This window comes from Parasteatoda tepidariorum, chromosome X1 (assembly GCF_043381705.1).
Source record: "Parasteatoda tepidariorum isolate YZ-2023 chromosome X1, CAS_Ptep_4.0, whole genome shotgun sequence".
NCBI lineage: Eukaryota > Metazoa > Arthropoda > Arachnida > Araneae > Theridiidae > Parasteatoda > Parasteatoda tepidariorum.
In genome coordinates this window covers 47,958,521-47,982,857 of record NC_092214.1, presented here as the reverse complement: position 1 = coordinate 47,982,857, position 24,337 = coordinate 47,958,521, and the positions used below count along the sequence as shown (strand labels likewise).

Sequence of the window (24,337 nt, the reverse complement as noted above, 5' to 3'; positions counted from 1 at the left end):
TTTCATGTCTATATTTCCTTTTTCTTAATTTTATTTGTTGACTGATCACATGTGCTGCAATCATGCTGATTTTTCATTTAAACAAAAAAACAGAAAACAAAGGTGGTTATTTAAAGTTATCTAAAGTAAAATATATTTCAGACTTTATTCTGAGATCAAACTACAGTAGAACCTCGATCAACCGAGCTTCGATTAACCGAGGTTTCTGTTAACCGATGGATCTCCTATTGCTCAAAAATTGGCGCTATAGGGCAGCCCATGATAGAAATTCTGGACTTTTGCAACGAAAGGTAACAGACTTTTTTAAAAGAATGTGAATTTAACAAATTAATGTATATTAAATTTTAAAAATACAATATTTTTTTGAGATTTGTGCTATTTTTGAGAATGCGTCTTTCGATATTTAACTACGTATAGTTAAAAAAAATTCCATTTTACTTTTTAAAATTTACAACAAGAGTTGATTTCCTTTTTAAATCTTTTTAGCTGTGAAACATAAGTCATATATGTTTAACTTATCATTTAAAAAACGTTTCATTGTTTTTTACTTTAACAGTAGTTAAATTCGCAAGCACGTACGGTTTTTATACATGGTTTCTATTAACCGAGATTTCCGATATCCGAGGTACTAGCGGTCCCAATTATCTCAGATAATCGAGGTCTAACTGTAATTAAAATATTTGCTTTTACACATTGTTTATATTTCCATTAATTACGATTATCAATAATTTTAACATACATCATATCAAACATGACTTCGTAATTTTACAGAGAGTAATCAATATTTTACAATTGGTACCATTTAATTACCCTCGACAAGAATGCATGTTTTTGTTAAAATTTGAGGGGTGCAAAATCTATATTTTAAAGGAATTGTTCTTCACCAAAATGCAGCATTACCCAAAAAGCACATTTAGAGTGGAATCACCAAACTGAGTAGTAACATGCACTTGGTCCCAATACATAAAACAGAAAAAAAATTCTGTACTTCCTTCAGTGTAATACGACAGGAAAATGTTAGTTTTATGATAAAATACAAACTCTTCAGCAATGAAATATACAGTTAAGTAATTAGAAACGTTTATACATAATTTAAAATATGAGAGTATATTTAAATTAACTGTAAAAAAATGGACATATTCCCTTCTAATTCATCTAATGTTTCATCTAATTAAAACAAGGTAGTGAGCCTCAATATAATATATTTTTAAGACAAAGAAAATTTTAAGCATATATAACAGTTAAAAAAATGAAAAATATTTAAAAATGTTGTTTTAACTACACAGTAAAAAGTCAACAAATTAAATTCTTTATTCAGAATACATAAATAAGTGAATTGGTTAATAACAAAAAATTTTTCACTCACAATGTTAACAATTCAAGAGATAGAATTTTTCCAAATAAGTAGCAAAGCATTTCAAAAAGAAATACGCAATTAAAATAAATAAAAAAACTTGGTAGACACAGATATTTTAACAAATAACAATTATTTTAGATATTATAAACATGAATACACATAGAATTACTCCAAAGTTTGGCAACTGTTGGTCTGAGCATGGACCAAGGTACGTCAAAAACTTAACTACCGAAAAAATTTTGAAAGAATAAAGCAGATAAGAGATAACAATGAGAGAAAAATAAAATAAATTGATAAAGGAATACAAGTCACTATTCAGGACCTTGATAAAAATTTTAAAAAGTATATGAACCTCACATAAAGTTACTTGCTGCACCTGATTTACTCTAATGGCTGTTTTGTTCTATATACAAATTAGACATTTCTCTTCTTAAGGAGTTGTTCAAATATTACAAAAGCATAGTCAGATTTTGAAACTCTTCTTCTCCTGGTCAACAAAAATAAGCAAATCACCCACTCTTTGTTTATATAAGGTTTTAAAAAAATCTGATCAAAGCATTTTATAGTCAAACATAAATCAAAACAATTCTTAATTTGCTTGCAATAAACTTGAAAATCAGCTGAAGTAAAAATTAGCATACACTTTATTGTTACCAGACTTAATTTAAGATTATTTGAATGTTATTAAAGAAATCGAATAATATCTCTAGTAAATTCTGACATGCAGAAGCTCATGCAGAACTCTAATGTGATTCAAGCACTAATTAGACCAGATGATTCATAGGAATGCTGGAGAATTATTAAGTTATCTGCTATCTAAGTACAAAAAGAATCAATTATTTAATACAAAACGATTGATTACAAATTGATATTACCTTCATAAATTTGAGTAATATTTTATTTAAGCAAAAGTCAAAAGCGTCTCACCATTTGTCAGCAAAAATTAGCAAATTCAATATCCTTAGGAGTGTATGTAATATTTGAATAGCCCTTAACCATCAAAATTAAGCATAATACTTATTGTTACTTATATGAACGAATAAAATAAATTATTAGTAGGAAATATGCTATTAGAGTTCAGAAAACCTATTCAGCAAAGTAAAATGACTAGCTTTTGGGAACAAACACCTAGATAGAGAAAAAAAGAACATTAGTATAAAATATATATATATATAGGGATGNGATACGATATATATATATATATATATATATTTAATCACAAAATTATCAACATAAAATTATGAAAACAAAATACTTTTATTATTTTAAAATTCTTTTATAAATCATTGAATCAACCACATAAAATGATATTGAATAAACGAAACTTTAAAGGAAGGCGATAATTGTAGGTACTACTTTTACTATATATATGTCCACACATATAACCATAAACCTTTAAGACACAAATTCCTAGAGAAAAATATATAGTAGTAACAAATACATTACCTCAATAAAACAGAAACTTATTTTTATCTCATGATGAGATAAAAATAAGCTTAATTTATTTTAAACGAAATGTGTAAGTACATGTGTATTGTATTAACAGTGAATAAATAAAATATACTGGGATTTTAAGAACTTGATGAAAATCTTAGCAATACCTGACAAGAGTTATCCATAAAAACAATGTGAATTTACAATAAAACTGTAGTGCATCAAGACTATCAAAAAATAATTACTCAATTATAATAACATTGTAATATTGGGATTATAAAAAAATATGCAGCAATTATTGCAAAAAATGATTGATAAGACCATGTATATTTATAATGAAATCAAGCTCATCAAAAAATTATTGCTCAAGTGGGAGATTGGAAATTTGTCGGTTGTAATAGTACCCTATAAAATATTGAATGCATGTGGAAAATTTTTGAAATAACTGTCATAAAAGCTACTAAAATAACTAAGTGAATTAATGAATAAATTGTGGCAAATAGAACACTTCAAAAAGAGATTACTTAATCGTGTTATTTGCATTTCGTAATACTAAATTGAAATTTAGAGATTTTAAAAAATATATGGAAATCGATTGAACAGAACTATCAAAAAATAACTGAAAATCTATAAAAACTTTGAAAGAATCAAATATATTTTTTTAATTTTGGTCCCACAACTTTGATATCTCTTTTTTTTAAAAGTAAGATGTCTGTAAATTTCTGAAATCCAAACCTTCCGAACCCTAGAGTAGTCCTAATTTTCAAAGTGGCAAAATATGGCAGCACAAAATATCTTTATTTTATGGAATTCATATTCACTGAGTAGAAAGTAAAAAATTGTAATGGTTCTCGATCATTGTATTGTAAAATAGTAGCCAAGTCATTATTTTCTGGGAAGGAAAAGACTGGAATTAAAAACTATTCAGAAAGAAATGTTACCATATATTTCCGAATATAAGCCCAGCTATATATAAGTCAAAAAGTGTTTTTCAATTGGAAATTCCCCCAAAATTTAAAATTTGCATATAACCAGACAAAAAAAAATAAGGCATACTATGCTTGGAAATAAAAATGTACTTTTTCTTTTCTAAACAAACATTGCAGCTGAGCGGCATGAATTAAGGTCAGATCATCAGCCCCAATCTGTTTTTGTTTCCCTTTCTCTCTGCCTCCAGGCTTTTCACTAACCAGTAAGGATTAACATCAGCCATAGTTCTACTTGGCATAAAGCCAAATTAAAGAATTACCAAGGACTAAAGAAACAGCATTGTGTTTAAAAAGCGTGCTGTGGTGCTTAGGAACTCATTCTTAGCTCATAAAACTGATAAAGTCAAGGATGGATGGTAGTTTTTCTCAATTTGAGCTCATAAAAGTAATAATGTCAAGGATAAATGTAGTCTTTCTCAATCTTTATATTTAGTCATTTCGTTTTCAACTATTATTTTATGCAATTTTATGTCTTGCATGTACATTTCATGATATTTACTGATTATTACTAAAGCTGGATAAAAAAGAAACATTCCTGCTGGCAATGTTCACCTGGTTTTTTCAAAGTTAGTGAATCCGATTATAAGCTGACCTCTCCCTCTACTTTAGCTTTCAAAAATTTTCTAAAAATTCTTAACTTACATTTGGAATTGAAGAAATTTTATTTTGCAAAAACCTTTTTTTTTTTTTGTGATTGCATTTCATATGGGGCCATCCAATTATTACATAAGCATCCTTTTCTTATTTTTAACCCCTGCTCTCTTGTAAGCAAAATTAACTAACTGCAAGCCCACCTGTGCTAAAGCAAGATTTTCAGATTTAGCAATAATAATCTAATATTAAGCATTTTTATGATAGTTATAAAAATTTCACATTTCAAATATTTTCCTTAAAAATCTGTATAATCAAATTTCTGGATCCTAATTTTATGAAACACAGCTTTTCACAATGTTTTAACTTCAATTTTAAGCATTTACATCTACTGAATAGAGCTGTGATGGCTCAGAGGTTAAGGCACAGAACTGCCATAGTGAAGAACTGGGATTCAGTCCCTAGTGGCGGTTTGAAGCCCACTCAGTTTCAGATTGATGGGTACCAGCTTGTCTGGGAAGTAAAAGCAATTTGTGCACAAAGCAGATAAATTGCCACAATCATTCAATTGATCTCAAAATTGTGAAGCCTTAACCTCAATGATCTCCCTAACCTACAAGGGTCTGTTGTGAGAATGCTTCTTTTTTTAAAAAAAAATCTATTCTATAGATAACAAATAGCAGGTAAGAAGAATATTACCAATTGTGTTCTAGGAATATCATTAATTATTCCTTATCTTGTGAAATCATTTGTATTTGAAAGAGATTAAAAAATTGATTTTGGACTGAAGAAAATAAATATTAAAATAGATTTTTTTCATTGATTTTTTTTTCTTTAAATGTAATATTTTTTCAAATTTTATTATTTGTTTTTTTAAATAATTATTTATCAAATTTATAAGCAATTTTTGACGATAATGGGACTTTATTGTCTTATGTAAGCATTGCTCAAACCTCCACCCTCCTTGTCAGCAAAAATAATCATATTGAGATTCCCCTTCCCCCTTAGGTGCTTATATAATAGCAGAATGGCCCTTGTGAAAAATTTTGTAATTAAATTTTTATAATGTTTATGCAGGTGAAAGGAAAGTAAAAAAAAAAGTTTTATTTTTAAACAGACTTGTAAACCTGAGCCATCCAAGTTTTCATTTCAAATAAATACTAAGCTGGATCTTCGATATAAACATAAAACATTTTGCAGAAGTTCTTTTTCAAAAAAATTTTTTTATTTTTTCTAAGCATTTGTATTCTTGTTCATTTCAAAATAACATATGCCATATAGTGTAGCCATCTGTCAGTAATACAATTTTTTTATTTTATGTATTTGTGGATAATACGAACTAATACAAAGCCAAATGTATTTAATACCAACTCAAGATATTTTAAACTTAAAATTTTGCTTATCTGCTTCACAAAGAGAAAAAAAAGTGATAAGGTTAGTCATACATAGAACAAAATCATATGTTGTATGTACCTTACTTCTTTTTTTAAATGCAGAATATTTTTGGGATTCGTTTGAAAAATAAATTAATACTACTGGGCTTCCACTCAACTCTAGAAATAAAATTCTCTAACCCTTCCAGGTTTTCCAGGAAAATTTTAATTTATATTTTTGTAATACATGGAAATATTTCGTCAGAAATATAATTTTTTTTAATTTAACACTAAATCGAAATTAATTTTTGATAGAAAATATATCAAATATTACATTTTGTAAAAACAAAATTTCAGTAGGCGAAGAATTAACAAAAAGATTTTAAAATAAACAAGTATACCTACTCACTATCAAATAATTGTACAAATTTTTGTATCAGGAAAAGCAGTTTTTATCAGTTTGTATTAGAAAAATCTATGTTTTGTATCAATTTGTATCAGGTAAAGAGCAAGTTTTGCATCTAAAAAGACACAAATAGCAGGAAGCAGTAAATAGCAGATAAACACAACTATCAAGATAAATAAAAAGATTTCTTTTTAGATCGATTAAATGCAGAAAATAAAACAAAAAGAGCACTATAATAATTTTTCAAAACAAAAGTTAAATGTTTGGAATTACTTTTTGCATCATGAATTTTACACTTAGTTTTATCCATGACAAATGATTATTCTCACAGAACACAGCCATTACTTAATTTATCTTTGACTTCTAGGTTTCCAAAGTTAATTTGAAGTTACATTTCGCTCTTATAAGTTCACACAAAAAAAAAATTTTTAAAAAAAAAAACAGTTTGTAAATGAGAACGTGGGGAGGATGTTAATAGTAAGGTAGAAATAAATGTTTTGCTGATGAAATTTTACAAGTCATACAATTAAAATTTTAGATTAGCAGCTTTGTAGAGAATTGTAACTTCTGCAAATTAGCATAAAAATAACACTACCCAATAACGTAAAAGGAAGTAGATTTTGGGCATGGCGAACTAAGCCTAGTACCATCATGTGTATCAGAAAGTAAAATGAAACTATGCTATAAAAAGAAAAATAGCACTTATTTTTCTTAAGTATGTGCAAAAAGTCAAATTTCAGTTTTGGTGCAAAAAAGGCCAAAACAATACATTTATATAAGCTTCTTTGATTTGGCACAGATCTGCAAAATTGGCACAGGCGTGGAAGCCCTTTGCTTGCCTAAATACAGAGTTTTTAAAGCACAGTGTTGAAAGAAGCAGCAAAACGACCTGGTATCAAGTAAACGTATTTTATTTGAACAAGGTTAATAAGATTACTATTTACATTATGATCCTCAGGAAAACAAATATGTACCATAGCACAGAATTTCTCAGGAAATTACATCATGATAGAAATAAATAAGCAAGCAAACAGCAAGTTTGACTTTGAAAAACAATAATGTGAGCAAACAATGATATAAAAACATCTGACTACTATTATGTTTGAGAAGATTTATAATTTTTAAACCAATTCTTTTAGTTCTCGGTGAAGCATAAATAAAAGGATCTAAACGATTTTTCAAAGGTATGAACACATTCCTATGGCCAGAAAATTGATACACAAATATTTAAATCACAAATACTGAAAATAATTTATTTTTTCACATATATTTATATATATTAATTAATATATATTTAATAGTAATATTTCTTTATCATCTTCCATCATTCTTAATATTATTCACTATTATTATTATGATTTGATATTTTATTTTCATTGCAAATTAACAGTTTAAAAATGAAAGTGGTATTCTTTTATTATAAAATAATCCTGTAATATCCCCTTATCAGATACTTTTTGCAAAAAAAATATTGAATAATTTTATGGAAAACATTTTGAAAATGGTATATACAGGGTATTAGCTACATTATAGATTTTCAAATCTATGACTTTCCATGAATAATTCCAAGAATTTTTCATGACTTACCAAAGTTACTATTTTCTCAAACGAAAAGTCAACAATAAATTTAAAAAAGCATTATAATAATATTAATTGAAATGATAGGAATAACCAAAACTGTAATACTCTGCATCTTCATAGTTATTGATTTTAAACTTAAAAAAAAGAGTAAAGAAAAAGTTGAAGCAATAAAATAGTTAAAAAAATACAAAAGCAAATAACTAAATAGTCAGATATATGTATTTATTTAAACCTGTTTTATTTCTTCTTAAAAGTAAGTGTAATATAAAAAGCCTAAACTGGAATTTTAAATTGATAAAATGAAAAATAACAAATAGATAATAAAATTCTGCAATCACGGAAGTTTAAAAGATAATTCGCTCAAGATATGACGTTCTTTCTTTCATTTTTTTTTTTAAATGAAGAACACCATAATTTTTAAAGAACAAAATGAAACAATTTTACATTTCATAAAATGTGACTATGAGTGGAGATTTTGTTACAAATTCAGATATTCAAAACACTGTGAAATTGGGAGGGTATACCATTTTAAAAATTATATTTTTCAGCAACTTAAATTTATGACTTTCCATGATTTTTTTTTCAAAAAATAGTTAAAATCATGACATGTCATGACAAATTTTGTTCAATACTGAGCTCCATGGTTTTCCATGATTTTTCATGACTTTCTAGGTGCACAGATACCCTGTATATAACTTAACAAAATTTTGAAATTATTTTTAAACAGAAAATGTGTTATATTTACTTTTATGATGAATTTTACACTAAATTATTTCCAGCAAAACCTGTTATTAGGATAACTTTACATAATGTTACAAAACAATATGGCAAAAACATGAACTAACTTTAAAGCAACCAAAAGTTGAATAAAAATTAAAAACAGTATATTAAGTTGCAATGTTAACTGAATAAAACGATTTTTAAAAACTAAGGATTATTTAATTGAGAAGATTTAAATTCTTACATAATCTGACTATCCTTAAGAAGTAAAAATAATAGCGTAACAATTTAAAACATAAAAAAAAAAATTACATTGCAACAAAACAAATTATAAATAGTTACCAAATATTAAACTTTCTTGTTAGAATGTTAGAAGCAAATCATACTTTCTTATTTAGTACTCAGGAAAAAATTTTTGAAGTATTTTGAAAAAACTTGAGGTTTTCATCAAAAAACCAATGAATCCCAGGTTTTTGATGGCCCGCGAGCCAAAGGTTGTGCACTCCTAATATACATAGTATTATTGAACTACAAATGTGGTTATATTTAGAAAGAAATTTAAAGCAAACTTCTAAACAGGGAAGTTTTCACAAATTAATATTCTAATTTTAGTTAATAACAAAAATATTGCAGCAGATTTTTTACAAGATATAATAAAAATAGATAATTTACTTTAAGCCTCAATGGCTATTTATTGTTACCATAAATTTTAAAATTAATTATTTTCCAGGTTCTTTTAAAAATATGTTCCAGGCTTTGGCCAAAAATTACATTTCAAGACATTTTTCCTCAAAATCAAATTCCCTGAACCAAGGAGATCTTCACTTCATCTTCTCGTAACAATTTCTAACCCAAATACAGATGTGGAGTCCAACATTATCATTATTTAAAATGTTCAATCAGCAGTGGGGAAGTATTTCCCTGATAACTCTCTTAAAATGGAAGGGTTACTTGAGAGTCAGATTTAATTGTGAAATCTGTGGGTTTCACCAAATTGTAGCAGGTGAATAATGTTTCTTGTTTAAACCCTGGAGTAACATATGCTAGTGAATATGGGGAAAGTGAACTTGAGAATTAATTAGAAATTATTGTTATGTATTAATTTTTCCTGAACTTAATTTAAAAATTGTTTTTCTTCATTACGTTTAACACATGGCAATGTTTTTTCTTGGCGCATTATAGCAGCTTGCAGCACTAATGTTATAAAAAATAAAAATTATAGTATGGCTGTTATGCATGACATAATGTAACACTGATCAATACTAATAATCAATACTAATAATGATCAAATATATCACTGATCTCAATACTAACTGCAAACTGTTTCTCTCTCTCTTTAATTTAACTGTAGTCCACACAAAAGTAGTTCATACAAAAGTAGTTCATACTAGTTAAGAATTTCCAAATAATAGTATTTTGAAATGATGAAGTGTAAATTAGTAACACAACTCTAATCAGTTGATATATTTGATTACGTACTTTGATTTAAGAAAGTTTTGTTGATAAATGAATTTACAATTAATTATTTTAAAAATATTTTGAAAATATTGAACAGTTTGTTTTATGTAACATCTGTTTCTGATGAATATTTGCTTTATTTAATGTACAACACGATCAAACTGAATTTTATTTGGTCAATATTATTCAAAAATGAACTCAATTAGTTTTTGATACACATTGTAACAGAAGTAACTAATATTAGCATAACATATTTTAAAGATTACATACCTCTACAAGTAGAAAAAACTCAACACAGTTAAACTACTTCCCTTCAACTGGAGATCAGAAAGTAAGAACACAATTCAGGTTGGCACCATTTATGTCATAACTACATTCACTTACAGGAATGATATATTCAGAATAAAAGTGTTTTACTCCGCCCATGGAAAATATTACATTCAGAAAGACAATTTACGGTGATTATACTCTTCAGAAGAAAGCTTTGTGAATGCAGTATATTGTTTAACAGCCTCATCATATGGCGGAGGAGGCTCCTGTAAATGAGACAATGTATAGAAACTTGTGTACATGTAATTACTTAGTAATAGAATAAAAGTTTTTTTTTTCAATTAATGTGAATATATATGTAGAATATTAATACAAAATATTTTATACAAGATACAATTTTTTACACAGTTGTTGCAAAATAATTTTCCAACTATGTAATATTTAATTCCTTAAGCATCATTTATTTTTAAAAACAATATCCTTGATGTCAAAATAAGTTTTTTTACTCTACAAAAGCTAATTTTTACAGCATGGGCTACTTAATACAATAACTAATCACATTAACCACACAAAAAATACGTGCATATGTAATAAAGCATATTATGTTCATTATTGGGAGTTAATTATTTTTTCAGTATCATTTTTGTGTCTATTTAGTGCATTCTGTATGACAAGTAAGTATTTTACATATTTTCTATAAATTAACTTTTCATAGCCTTTTCAATGTTTTATTTTCTCTTTCCTTTGACAACAATATAATATTCAATTCTGTAGGCATTATTAAAAATAGGCATAATTAAAAACAACATCCATGATATGTTAAAACAAACAACTTTTTAACCTACAAAAGCTAATTTTTATACCGCTGTACTACTTTATTTCATACTATAATTAAATATCTAATAATTAAATATTGCATACTATAATTGAATATCTTATAGCATATAAAAAAGGTATGCAAATATTACACAGCATATCAGTATGTTTATTACTAGGAGTTAATAACTTTAATATGATATTAAGTATCATTTATGTTTATTCAGTGTAATTCTGTACACACACGCCGAGTAAGTATTTTGCATATTTTCTATAAATTACTAACTTTTCACTGATATGCGATTTGTCTTATAAACTGAGTACATTATGCTTTATAATAAAGACTACATGAGTATTTCATTTAATTAGGTAAATTTGGCTAATATGCAATGCATATAATATATGTAATACAACCAGTTTATTTGTAATACATCCAGTTTTTAGCAGTACACCCAATTTTCTCTTCTTTTTTTTCCTTACATCTAGAATTATGTAACAAATGTTTTAAAAAATGTTCAGTTCATTAATTGCACTGCAGTGTATCGTCCCATATGCGAACGTCCTCTTTCCGGAAGTGTCGATTTCCCGGACACTTTTTAACGATCAAAATAAACAAATATCTTTTCATCTTCCCTTCGCTTAAAAAAAAAAACGGTCTTTTGATACGTTTTTTTCCTTTTCTAGCTCCTAGTGATTTATGCATTGAACCCATAAATCACCAGAAAGAGGAAGAGAAGGCCGTTAGTGACGCTTCTCCTCTGGAATGCAGGAAAGGAGGGAGATTTGTTTTAAAAAGAGCACAACTGAGTCCCCTTCCTCTTCTTTCCTATGCACCTGGCTAGAAAAAGAGGCATTTCCTGGAACCTTTTTATTAGAGTGTTAGGGAAAGAAACACTGTGAAAAAGAGTAAACGCAGCATACGTTAACATGGAGGGAGAGTCACTTTCAGTCTCACAAGAAAAAATAAAGAAAACCCAATCAGCATGCCGTGCCTTTATGCTTGATTGATAGCCAATGATTGGAGAGAAAATAAGAATTTGTCACTTCCCGCCCTCAACTTGAAAAACAGATATGGAGGAAATGAGTTTTTCTCCTCCACCTACCCACTTTAATGAATGACGAGAATTTCCCCTTAAAGCTTGCATCGTTCTAGTTCAAAAGTAAAGAAGACCTTAAGTGAATTAGAGTTACTTAGGCATACTGCAAAAGAACATTTTTGTAAACTTAGTTTCTAGTTACATTTATTCTATATAAAATTATCAATTTAGATACGTTTGTTGATGACATCACTAAAAAATACTGAAAAAAAAATGGAACATGATATTTTTAAAGAGGAGAAAAACTTATCAGTACAAATACAAAATATAAATTGTGTGTGACTTATTATATCATAATTTCCAACAGGGTAAAGTAACAAAACACATTAAGCAACGCACATTACATTAAATGAAATTAACAACGAAAATAATTAAAAGTAATAGTTAAAATTTCAAAATTATTCACTGTTAGCAACATGTTCAGAACAAGTTAACCAATCAACACGAAACCAATATTAGAAATTTTCAGGTCATTTTCTATTTAGATTCCATCCTCAGGAAAAATATTCCAATAAAGGAAGAAAAAGATTTGCAAAAAAGAAATTCCGTGTTTTTTGTTTTACAAATTTTCTCAAAAACAGATTAAACAAAACAATATGTTATTGGGTAGTCAATTTATTTAACAAACACATATTTTTGAGGTTTAGAACTAGTCTGCCTGTTAAAGAAATTATCTGCATAATACATTAATTTTTTCTCCAACTGAAAAATAAAAATCCTATCTTAAAACCAGGTTACTTTACTTACTTCTCTCTGTGAAACAAGACTTGTATCAACAATAACAGTCTGACTATAAGGTGGCGGAGAAGCCAAATGAGTGCCTGGAATCAGAAAAATTATTATTTGTCTTTTTATCATATCCAATACCTTAATGCAAACAATTTTAAAGAAATCCTGAAAAATTTACAATAGAATAAAGTTAATAAAAAAAATAAGTAGATTAAAAACATTGCACATTAGCTCGAATTTCTTAGGGTAGTTGAGGGCAAAAAATAAAAAATTACAAATATCAGAACTTAATTCTACCTACAGTTCCTGATTGATTTTTGCTGGTAAAAATTCTACCCTAAATGTTGTTAACTCGTAATACAATTACACTGACCATAATAATATTTGCTCAAAATAAATTTGGTTTTAGAAATACAGCTGCATACATTTTTTTATGAATTTATTTAGGACTGTAATTACAATGTACAAGAGTTAGTAGAACTAATATATAAAAGCAATAGCAAAAAAAAATTTTCTATCATTTAAGCAAAAGTTTTTCTATAAATTAAAGCCTCCTGAGAAAATAATTTATAAGTTCAATTTTTCTTGAGAAGTTAATGATATTTTGCACTCAAATGTAGTAGAAAGTTTCACAGCAAAATAATACATATAATTTTTATTAATTGGCTATTTATATAAAGTCATATTTATTTCAACTACTTTTCATGACCCTTAAGTTTTTTATTTGTCTTTTCAAAATTACTAAGATTTTCAAATTTGCACTATTTAGATAAAAAAATTTATTAACTTAAACTTATTACAAAAAATCTAACATAATTTTTAAAAAATACTTCACATTACACTAACAAACACACACACACACTAAAATTCGATGTTTTTATTTTGCTTATACTCACTAGAAATTACAGAGTCCATAGCAGGAGCAATTGCAAATGAAACAATAGGGTCACTTCGACTATGAGAAAATCTAGAAAATTCAGAGAGTGTGACTGTTTGTAAGTGCAAAGCTCCATGTCTTGTTACACTAGTACGCCTATAAAAAAAACATAAATTTAACAATTAAAAATATTAGGAAAAACTAAAGTTTTAAAAATAAACATCAATATTTTTAATTTAATTTTTTAAAATACTACACTTCCATGGACACAACAAATGCCATTTTCCATAATTATTTATTAAATATCACTTTTCCACATAAAGTAATTAAATAATTAGTAAAAATTACAATATTTTTATGTTTAATTAAGTCAGCTTTGAAAAGTAACTTTAACAAATATTTTATTAGGTTGAAAGAATGAAAAATAAAGAAAACTATGATGTTAAATTAAAAAGCTTTAATTTTTTATACACCAGCTTTTTACCTCTGATCACAAGCAACATTTATTAAATATACTAAACAAAGAATTTAAAACAAAATCATACAAACTATAGCCAATAGTTAACGTTTTATTATTAAGCTTTAAAGAAAAAGGGGAACAAAACTCACCAAATATCTGTAGAATAAATTATTGGGAAATACAGAACGTTTTATTTGATATATAAGCTCTAGAGAGGAAAAGCAGGTTTAAGAAATAGCCTTTTCCCATTTAGTTTGGCTTTTGATAATCTTTTTTTAAATTTAAAAATAGTTGAAGGAAATTATTTGGAACTATTTGATTAAAAGATATACTTAATGTCACTAATTTCTTCTCTTTCAGTAACTAATTTTACAAAGTTTTAAATGATAACCTACAATAGCATAACCTTAATAATAACCTATTTTACCTTAATAATAACAACAAAAAAAATTTCTTTTTTTTAAGTTTTAAAAGCTCTTTTAATTAATCAAAAAAGATTTCTAGTATTTTCTACTCAACTTTTTCATCTCTTAAATATTTCTGTCTTGCATCTTGATCCAAATTTCTTAGTTATTATAAAAAACTAATGATTTTGAATACTTCTTAAAATTATTTACTTAACTTTGAGACTTTCTTATATTCTTTTCAACTTCAAATAATTTACTGCACGAGAAAACTTGCTCTATTTCAGTTTATCAACATATTTTGAATGACATCCCACAATTAACTCCATCCATTAACTTATCTATAATTAGGTCAATTTGAGTGAAATATGAACATATATATTTATCTTGAAGTAGCAGTAAGAGTTGTTTAAATTTAGTTGTTTTGGTAACACATATTTCTAACAAATTAAGAGCTTTTAGGTAATTTCTATGTATCATTCTTAAATTAAAAGCTACGCATAAGGCTTTCCAGCTTAAAACTTTTTTTCGGTTATTTTAATTGAACATAGTTAGTATATTACTTCTTCATCTTTTAAGACACCAAGACTAAATTTTGAAATGCTGCCTTGAAATAATTTGTAAAGTGAGTCAATTAAATTTAGACAAGTGACTTCCACTGTTAATGGAGCAATGACAAAATATGACACTTGAAAGAAAAAAAAGGTGAGAATGTTTAGTATCTATTGCTTTGACTATTTAGCAAGGGACAGCAGTAGATTTCTTTAAAAGGATAGCATAAAAAAAATTTAAAATTTTTGTTATGCACAAAGATATATTTTAAACAATTTCTAAATTATATCTGGGTTATAATTCTACATGACTTGCTAGGGAATTTTTTTTTTTTCTTTTTTCCAATAGACTGCACCTAACTGGTTGCTTTTTCCCAGATTTCCAAAGATCATCTTGACATTGGCAAGCAGAAGTTCATAGATGGTGTTTGATAAAATTTAAGGAAGTCTTTTTCACATGCTGTTAAATCTTTAAGTGGCAATTAAAAATATATGAATATGATATGATTATATATTTGTCAAACATATGCATTTATATATACTAATACAAATTTATAGGTTCCACTCTGCAGCTCAACTCTCATATATAAAAATATTGTATGCAAGCCACAACAACCAACATTTAGCAATTTAGAGTTTCTGTTCTTTTAAATATGTTCTTAGATCTAATTATAAAACTCTCAATTTACTGTAGATGTCACTGTACTCCAATTTACTTTATTCAAAGATATATCAAGCATTTTCTTAACTCATTACTTTTTACAAGATCTAACCTTTAAAGAACAGAATCGTCCATAATAAATACTTTGTGAAAATTGAGTTCAAATGTGTAATTTGATTTTCTAAGCAATGGTATTTTCTTAGTTAGTATCTTAAAATCTAACGTAGTTTAAATGTTTGCTTTGAAATTATCATTTTAATATATATATATATATATATACAACCAAACATAAATTCAAATCTTAATTGAAATAAATAAAACAGGAGGTAACCAAAAAAAACATAACTACATTAATTCAAATTCAAATTGGAACAGCGCACAAGGCAGCTAAAACCAAATTCAAATCTTATAAACAAGTAATAATATAAATTTACTCAAAAAAATATAAATATAATTAAAAGAAAATTAAATAAAATTGTGTGTTTACAGAGCAGCACTTCATCAGGGGACACACTGTCTGTAAACACACAGGAGCCTTTCTGTTGTTAGTGGCAAAGCCAAAACTAACAGTGCCCCGAGGCCCCTAATGAAAATTCAAGCATAAAGAATAATAATAATAATAATTACCACATTATATAAATATCTACCATAATAACATTCATGAAAAACTTTGTAATAAAATCACCTTTACTGAAACAAATATACAAAACATTTAAAAGACATCAAAAAAACTGCCCCCAAAGCACAAAAAAACAGTTACAGTTAGTAAAAGTGAAGAAGAATTTCCTTATAAATTCCAAATCAGCTCAAAATTTATATTGTGCTGACACCTAGATAAAAAAAAAAAACAAATTAAAGAGCAATATAATCCAAGTGCCGCCATCTATCTAAAAAATCCCAACAATTTTGAAAAAGAAAACATATTCCCAATAAATTTTGTAAATGAAAACAAATTCCAAAAATTTCAAGTTTACAGACAGTGTGTCCCCTGATGAAGTGCTGCTCTGTAAACACACAATTTTATTTAATTTTCTTTTAATTATATTTATATTTTTTTGAGTAAATTTATATTATTACTTGTATATATATATATATTCTTCAACACTGCATAGGACATAAATACATTTTTATCATTGATAGCAATTTGAATTACAGAAACCTGTCAACAGAACTAACCTTCGTTTTTTCCAGTAACGGAATGCCAACAGGCAAAAAGCTTCAACTAAAACACATACTAAAAAGCATAAAATTATGGGAGCAGCAGTCAATCCTTCACGTTCATCTTCAGTATAACTACCTGGCAAATAAAATAAAATAAGCATTAAACATAAACAATGGTAAAATATTAAGTTTAACATAAAGATAGTTGGATATAAAAAAAAGGGGAGAGAGAAACATTAAGGCAGGTTCACATTGTGTATCAACCAACAAAGAAAGTGTCATCTTAATAGTGGTTTTCCATGAATTAGAAGATCAGAAGTGTCTTTAAGCAAAATATTTTTAGCACTGTTTCAAAGGTAATAAATTAATAGAAAAAGTAAATTAAACTAAAACTTTCTCAAATACTTGCGTTATTATATATTATTACTTAATAATTGATCTCTAATAAGTGTTCTTTGAAAAAACTGGATCAATAATGTTTTTTGATTAAACTTACCAGGAAATTAATTTTTAAATACAAGTATATGGGAGCTGATTTGCTATGCGTCTGCACTTTTACCAGTACTGACACAACTTTTGTAACATAACAAAAGCAGAATAAAATATTACTACCTTATTAAATTTGAAGTTTACTTATATTATGGTTATAATTAATGCAAATAAAATAAAACCAGATCTATACAAATATTATCTACAAAATAAGATAAGGAACTAATTGCACTGAAATTGAAAAAAAAAAAAAAACTATACATTCAAGTAGTTAAAAGTTTGAAAGTAAAAAAACAAAAACTTACTATAAATACATCTTTCAGTATTATTTACAAGACTAACTCTGTAATTATTTTTACAGACACATAAGAAGCGTAGACTGTATGAAGAACAATAGCTGTTAGGGTCACTTTTAAGACACTGCATATCATATTGGCATTCTTCTCCAAGATGCAGAGCTAGAAATAAATATAGTATTATATAATCCAATATAAATTAAAACATACAGCAAAATTTTATTTTTAGACTCAAAAAATTCTGCTCAATAAAATTAACAAACAAATAAAGAAAGACCAAAAGAAAACAAAAGATTCCACTTTATAAAGATTTAGTAAAAAATTGAAGTTTCTATATTTTAATAAACAATATCGAATACATTTTGAAACTTTATTTCTATTAAATAATTTTTTAAACTACTTTGGGCATTTAAAACCAGTTTGGAGAGAGGCATTTGGCTAAAATTGTAACTTAGTATCTGAGACACAATTCAGTTAGATAAATTCATAAATAGGGATAAAAATACATTATGAATTACTTACAAATCTGCACCTTACAGATACAAAATATGAAATTTATTTTAGTTTTTTAAATAAGTTTCAAATAAACAAAGCTGCTTGCTAATTTTTAGGACAGATCTAATAACTCCTGAAAATATCATTGGAATTATTTACCCATTTAATATATATCTAATTACCTCCACCTGAAAAGTGTATTTCTCTACTTAGTTATAAAGGTTTCTGAAACAACTTTTAACGTTACCTTTCGGATAGCTCTAAAAGTTCTGATGGAATTATTTTAAGTTCTTCAACATCTTTAAACCATATTCTTTAAGTGAAATTTCTCATGCTTCATTTAATCTCACAAGTGTATGGAGAATAACTTATAAAGCTGAAAAATTTGATAAAAGAACAAATTTTAAGTAAGTTAAAGATAATAAGAAAATATTTCCAATAAGTTTATCCAAATAAAAAAAAACATTTAATTGAAAACTTAGATAGTTGCTACCGAAAATTATTTATTCAAGAAGAGAAATACATTATCACAGGTGGAAATTACTTTAAAACTAATTAAATAGGCATCTAATTCACACAAGGTTGGCAAATTTAAATCCCAGTTTAAATATAAAAAGTTTTAATTTCTTCCTTTTTTTTACAATATGTTTGAAGAAAATTTAAAACAAAAGCAGATAATTATATATAATCAAAATACATGAAAGTAAAACAAAGAAAAAAATGATTAATTAATAAAATTATGCAAAATGAAGGAAAGCATAATTAAACATTTCTAAACCAAATATTCAGAAAAAATTATTCAATTATTTATTATAACAATTTCCCCCAAGTAATAGCTCAACATCACTATTAGAATTTCTTTCAGGTAATATAAAATATTTTGAATTCTAAGTAAGAAATATGCATTTTATATATTTAATTTGAGCTTCTTTTTTCTCCAGTGTCCACATGGGGAATGACATTTCGTCAATACAGGCAGCTGAAGGGTATATTTGTTGGCCACTCTTTTAGGGGCAGCATATTAGGTGGGCCAACCTTGCTCCCACAGTAAGGACAGATAGTACAGAGAATGAAAGAACATCCATGCCTTGTCCAGGTTGGGATTCGAACCCAGAACCTTTCTGATGCAAGGTCAGTTCCCTGACCCCTAAACAGATCGGTTGACATAAAATTTGAACTAAGAATATTAAAATGAAAACGAACCATATGTCTGAAATAAAAACAATTGATTTTAAAGAACTCTGAAAAAATGATTTCTAGCTGTAGATCACAAATTGAAATTTGGCTGACTTTATTCTGATTGAAAGAATATTACTCTTTATTTCTAAAGATTATTGTACAACATGCATACCAATGGAACATGCTTCATTTAATTTAACATTCAATCAAGAGAACTTTTTACTGAATACTTATTATTACAATTTGCACAATAAAAATTATGATGCTTTCAGCAATAAAATATTTCGGAAATTTATTCATTGATTCGATTAAAAAATACTTGTATGGAAATGTATAACAATAACAAAACACAAACGTGTATTTTTACATGTTGAGCTTCACTAGAGTAAAATAAATTGCTAAAAATTTTACAATGAAATTTATTAAGGTTTTTCTTACCTACATATCCATTGCTCTCGTTCGCAAACAAAAGTAATTTCACAGCTGTACAGTATAAAGTGAATTTATTTATCATTAGTAAGATGAAATGTAAACAAAATATATAGTCAGAAAAAATTAACCATTGGGAAGGGAACTACAATATTTTTAAGCAAACTTAAACTGTTTGAAATAGATTAAAATAATATTTTGTCACTCTCGAATAAAAATCCTAGGAACTAATAAACCATCTAGCGAAGAAAATATGCAATGTAGCTAATAAATTTGTCTTAATAAGAACTTTTCATTAAAAATAAACAAATCTTGAGATGTCAATTTTTGATATTATCATATACTTTCTACATATTTTACTGATATAACCCAGTCTCTTGCGATTAAGGCGAATTTATATCAATTAGTTGTATAGGAAATTAACATTTATCTACTTAAACACTAACTACATTATTCACAAGTTTGCCTCTCTGCAAATTTTTAGTATTTGACAGACACAACAGTGATTTCATCTGAAGGTACGCTTTAACCTTACCCAACAGCAATTTCAAATTTAAGTTCGGTCGGATTGGTTGTTGTTGTAGTTCATTTACGTTGCACTAGAGCTGCTGTTGTTGTTGCTGTTGTTGTTGATTTACGTCGCACTAGAGCTGCACAATGGGCTATTGGCGACGGTCTGGGTAACATCCCTGAGGATGATCCGAAGACATGCCATCACAATTTTGATCCTCTGCAGAGGGGATGCCACTAGAGCTGCACAATGAGCTATTGGCGACGGTCTGGGAAACATCCCTGAGGATGATCTGAAGACGTGCCATCACAATTTCGATACTCTGCAGAGGGGATGGCAGCCCCGCTTCGGTAGCCCAAAGACCTGCACGCGAAGTCGAGCACTTTACGTAGAAAAGTTTAACGAGGACCAATACCGCACACCCTCGGTCCCTACGCAGACTGATCCAAGTGGTCACCCACCCGCACACTGACTGCAGCCAGTGATGCTTGACTTCGGTGATCTGCTGGGAACCGTGCGTTAACGATCAGTTCACTACAGGACCGCTCTGATTGTACATTTTTACAGCAATTTCAAATTTAAGTTCAATCTAATTGGACATTTTTATTTCTCTCTTAAAATTGACTAATCAAAATGTCTGCTTTGATAAAAAATAATTCAGTTCTACCGAGCAGTATAAACCACGCTAAAAACATCACTTGAAATACTAAAGATAAGCGATATGACATTATTTTTAAGTGGAAGTCAATAATGTAAATTGAGTAGCAAAAAAACTGAGGGTTTCCTTTTTTGGCAAGCATCTTTAATTTGGCTAACAAGTTCATTACCAGAACTGAGTTTTTGTGGATGCAAATGGCATCAAAATGTTTTCAAAGTGATAGTTTTCATGGAAGACGTGGAGGGTTCTTGCTAGCAAACTTGGTAGTAAACAAATTTTTCTACAACATAGACTGCAAATTTCTATTATAGTAAAATTGAATATTATTGTCCATTATAGTAAAATTGACTTAAATTCGCCATAAGACTTCCTGGTTACTATTTTCAGCTGATTTTCACGCTTGAGCTTTCACGCGCCAGCTATCCAATATTATTATACTTGTAGAGCTTACATTATAACACGTTCTTTCAATTTAAATTTTAACGAAGCAAACAACAAATGAATTTAGAATGAATACTCCATAAGCGTGCTGTGATTTTCTTAAAAAAAAAAAAAAAAAAAACAATGATAATGTACAGTGATATAGCCAAATGAGGGAAAACATTCGAAACTTGTCAAACCTTACACTTTATTTATGTTGTGATATTAATTTTCTTAAATTTGCGACCTCACGACCTGCTAGAATATGTAAATTACAGAATACTCTTATGAATAGTAAAATTACGCTTAAATTTAAACACGAATCACAATAATAAAACTTCATAGAATATTAAGCCTGTTCACACATCGCTTTGCGAGCATAACATAGGCTGTGGAATACACCGGAAGTTTTCCAAATTTCTTCCGGTTTTAAGAAGTTTGTGATTGTTTACATTCAGCCTACTATCCATACAGTTGAAACGTTGAAATCGAAACATTATTGAAAAAAAATTTTTAACAATTAGTCACTTTATTTTTATTCTTAATGTGAGAACGATATAGTTTGTTCGTTGCGTTAAAACAAAGAGATGTAGTTTGGGTGTGGAACTGTGATCTACACTACGTGAACTACACATACACAGTAGCGTTTGGCGTAGCTAAAGGGGAGCAAGAGGGATGTCTATGCCGGGCGAACCTTAGAAGGGCTCTTATAAAATATTTGGAAATAAATTTCAGAATAAAACGTTTTCATCTTTTAAACATAGACGCAGCGTGAAAGAAATTTTAGAGGGGGCACTTTCTGTTAATTTTTTTTAAATATTTATTTTCTGAAATATGTGTATTAAAATTAAAACTGCAAAAGAAACAGAAAGAAAATTTTATAAATCTCATTCATTTTAAGAGTAATTTTCAGTACTTAACAGAGGACATAATAACTATCATATTGGCATTAATTAAAAACTTCCGAGGATTCTGTAATGTATTCAGTACAAAAGCATATTATAAAACCTTGGCTAGTCTGAATTTAGATCTTATTTTCTTAAAATTAAAAAAAGAAGGCCATAGTAAGAATTCTCATTTCTAACCACTTTCTGTCAAAGTTAAGATTAATGTACATTAATACACTATACATTTAGTGCAAAAAGGAAGAAAAAAAACCCGATTACGCTGAATAATTTTTGATCTAATGATCAGGTCTTTGCGCTCTACAGGACTCAATTTTAATGGTTCAATTGGGGATCACCTCAAATATGCTAATTAATTAAGGCAGGTGATATTTTAAGTTGCAAAATCAGACACAAAAACGTAATTTCACTGAATTAACATTTTTCTTTTTACGGATTTGGATTTAGGGCCCCCAGAATATATATAGTAGCCACAATTTGGAAAATATGATCTGCATGGTTTGATCAGGAAAGAGATCCGAAGTTTGGGGCCCTTAATGTTAATTTTACTATTTGCATGTTTAGATTGAGGCTTAGAACGTGAAAATCCGATCATTAAATCAAAGTTATTCAGGCAGCTCTTTTATTATTTTCTTAAATTTTTTTTTTGCGCACTGAAATTTTATTTTAGATTTCAAAGGATTTTAGAGGTTTCAAGGTGTAATTTTATTTCCTCTAATCACTAATTAATGAGGACTCCAATGTGCAGTGAGAACAAGGATGACGATTTAAACTTAATATAAATTTATTAAAACGTAACAAGTAACAAGTTTTGTGCGACTGCCTCTCAGGGTAGGCTGAAGAGGCACAATTTGGGGGTTTGGTCTAAAAATAGATTTCCCAGAAGGGAATCGCTACAGAGTATCCCCCCCAGTGACTTTGTCACGATACAAGAAATTTGCATTTCTACAATTTATATGCTATATATAACATGTTTTAAGTTTTATGACATTTTGATAATGGAAATACATGTATAAATATATACAAATGAAATATAAAAGAATAAGATAAATGCATAAATGTTTTCATAAAAATTCTTGAAAAAATTATATATATGTACAATAGGAAGATTTTTAAATGGCATATTCATCAGTTAGATGTTTGGGAAACCGTACATGCCGACCAGATCTGGTGAGAGTAGGTTGTTGCTCTTGTTTTTCTGACAACGGAGTAATCCTTAATGGAGTGGAATTTTGTTGAATTACATTTGAAATTTGGAATGCAGGTTTAAGCCTGTCTATAGAAACTGTTGTCTTTTTTCCATTAAATTCAATTACAAATGTTTTATCAGACCTTTCTATCACCAGATGAGGTCCGGTGTATGGTGGTGTTAAAGGTGGTTTGACAGAATCAATTCTTAAGTAAACATGCGAACAAGTTTGTAAGGACTGATGAATATAAAGTGATTGTTTGCCATGATACTGAGGTGAAATAGGACTTAAACTATTCATTGTGTGTTTAAGCTGTGCAACATAATTTTCTGTTGGTGATGACAAATCATTTGCACAATTAAAAATGTCAGATGGCAAGCGAAGAGTAGTGCCGTACACCAGTTCAGCTGACGATGCATTAATATCAGCTTTAACAGCTGAACGTATGCCCAGTAGGACGACAGGTAATATTTCTGTCCACCTAGGAGTATTATGGGCCATGATAGCACTTTTTAAATGCCTATGGAATCGCTCTATTATGCCATTTGACATTGGATGATAGCTTGTACTATGAATCCTATGTGCACCTATCATGTCTGTAAGTTCGCGAAATAAATTTGATTCAAAATTCCGACCCTGATCAGTTGTGATTGTTAATGGGCAGCCAAACCGAGTTATCCACCCATTAACTAATGCTTGACATGTTGTTTTCGCCGTCATATCCTTAGTTGGTATGACTTCGGGCCATCTAGTAAAACGATCGGTTATGGTCATGCAATATTGAAAATTATCAGAAATTGGGAGTGGACCTATAAAATCGAGATGAATAT

The 24,337-nt window shown here is 28.1% G+C and overlaps 1 protein-coding gene across 2 annotated transcripts; it reads right to left on the bottom strand.

The window, feature by feature from the left end:
• Window positions 1–1,293: 1,293 nt before the first annotated feature.
• On the bottom strand, window positions 1,294–20,367 carry LOC107439413 (uncharacterized). Of its 2 annotated transcripts, none has more exons than XM_043045273.2 (7): window positions 19,833–20,367; window positions 17,730–17,882; window positions 16,951–17,071; window positions 13,718–13,854; window positions 12,840–12,913; window positions 10,180–10,445; window positions 1,294–2,485 (listed from the first exon to the last, which is right to left on the bottom strand). In XM_043045273.2, exons 1-6 carry the CDS (start codon window positions 19,906–19,908, stop codon window positions 10,350–10,352), a joined length of 657 nt encoding a protein of 218 aa, XP_042901207.1. In that variant the 5' UTR covers window positions 19,909–20,367; the 3' UTR covers window positions 1,294–2,485; window positions 10,180–10,349. The 2 variants fall into 2 exon arrangements, with proteins under 2 accessions (XP_042901207.1, XP_042901208.1); XM_043045274.2 differs by lacking the exon at window positions 1,294–2,485 and adding an exon at window positions 3,871–6,265 and having other exon boundaries at window positions 19,833–20,346.
• Window positions 20,368–24,337: the final 3,970 nt, after the last annotated feature.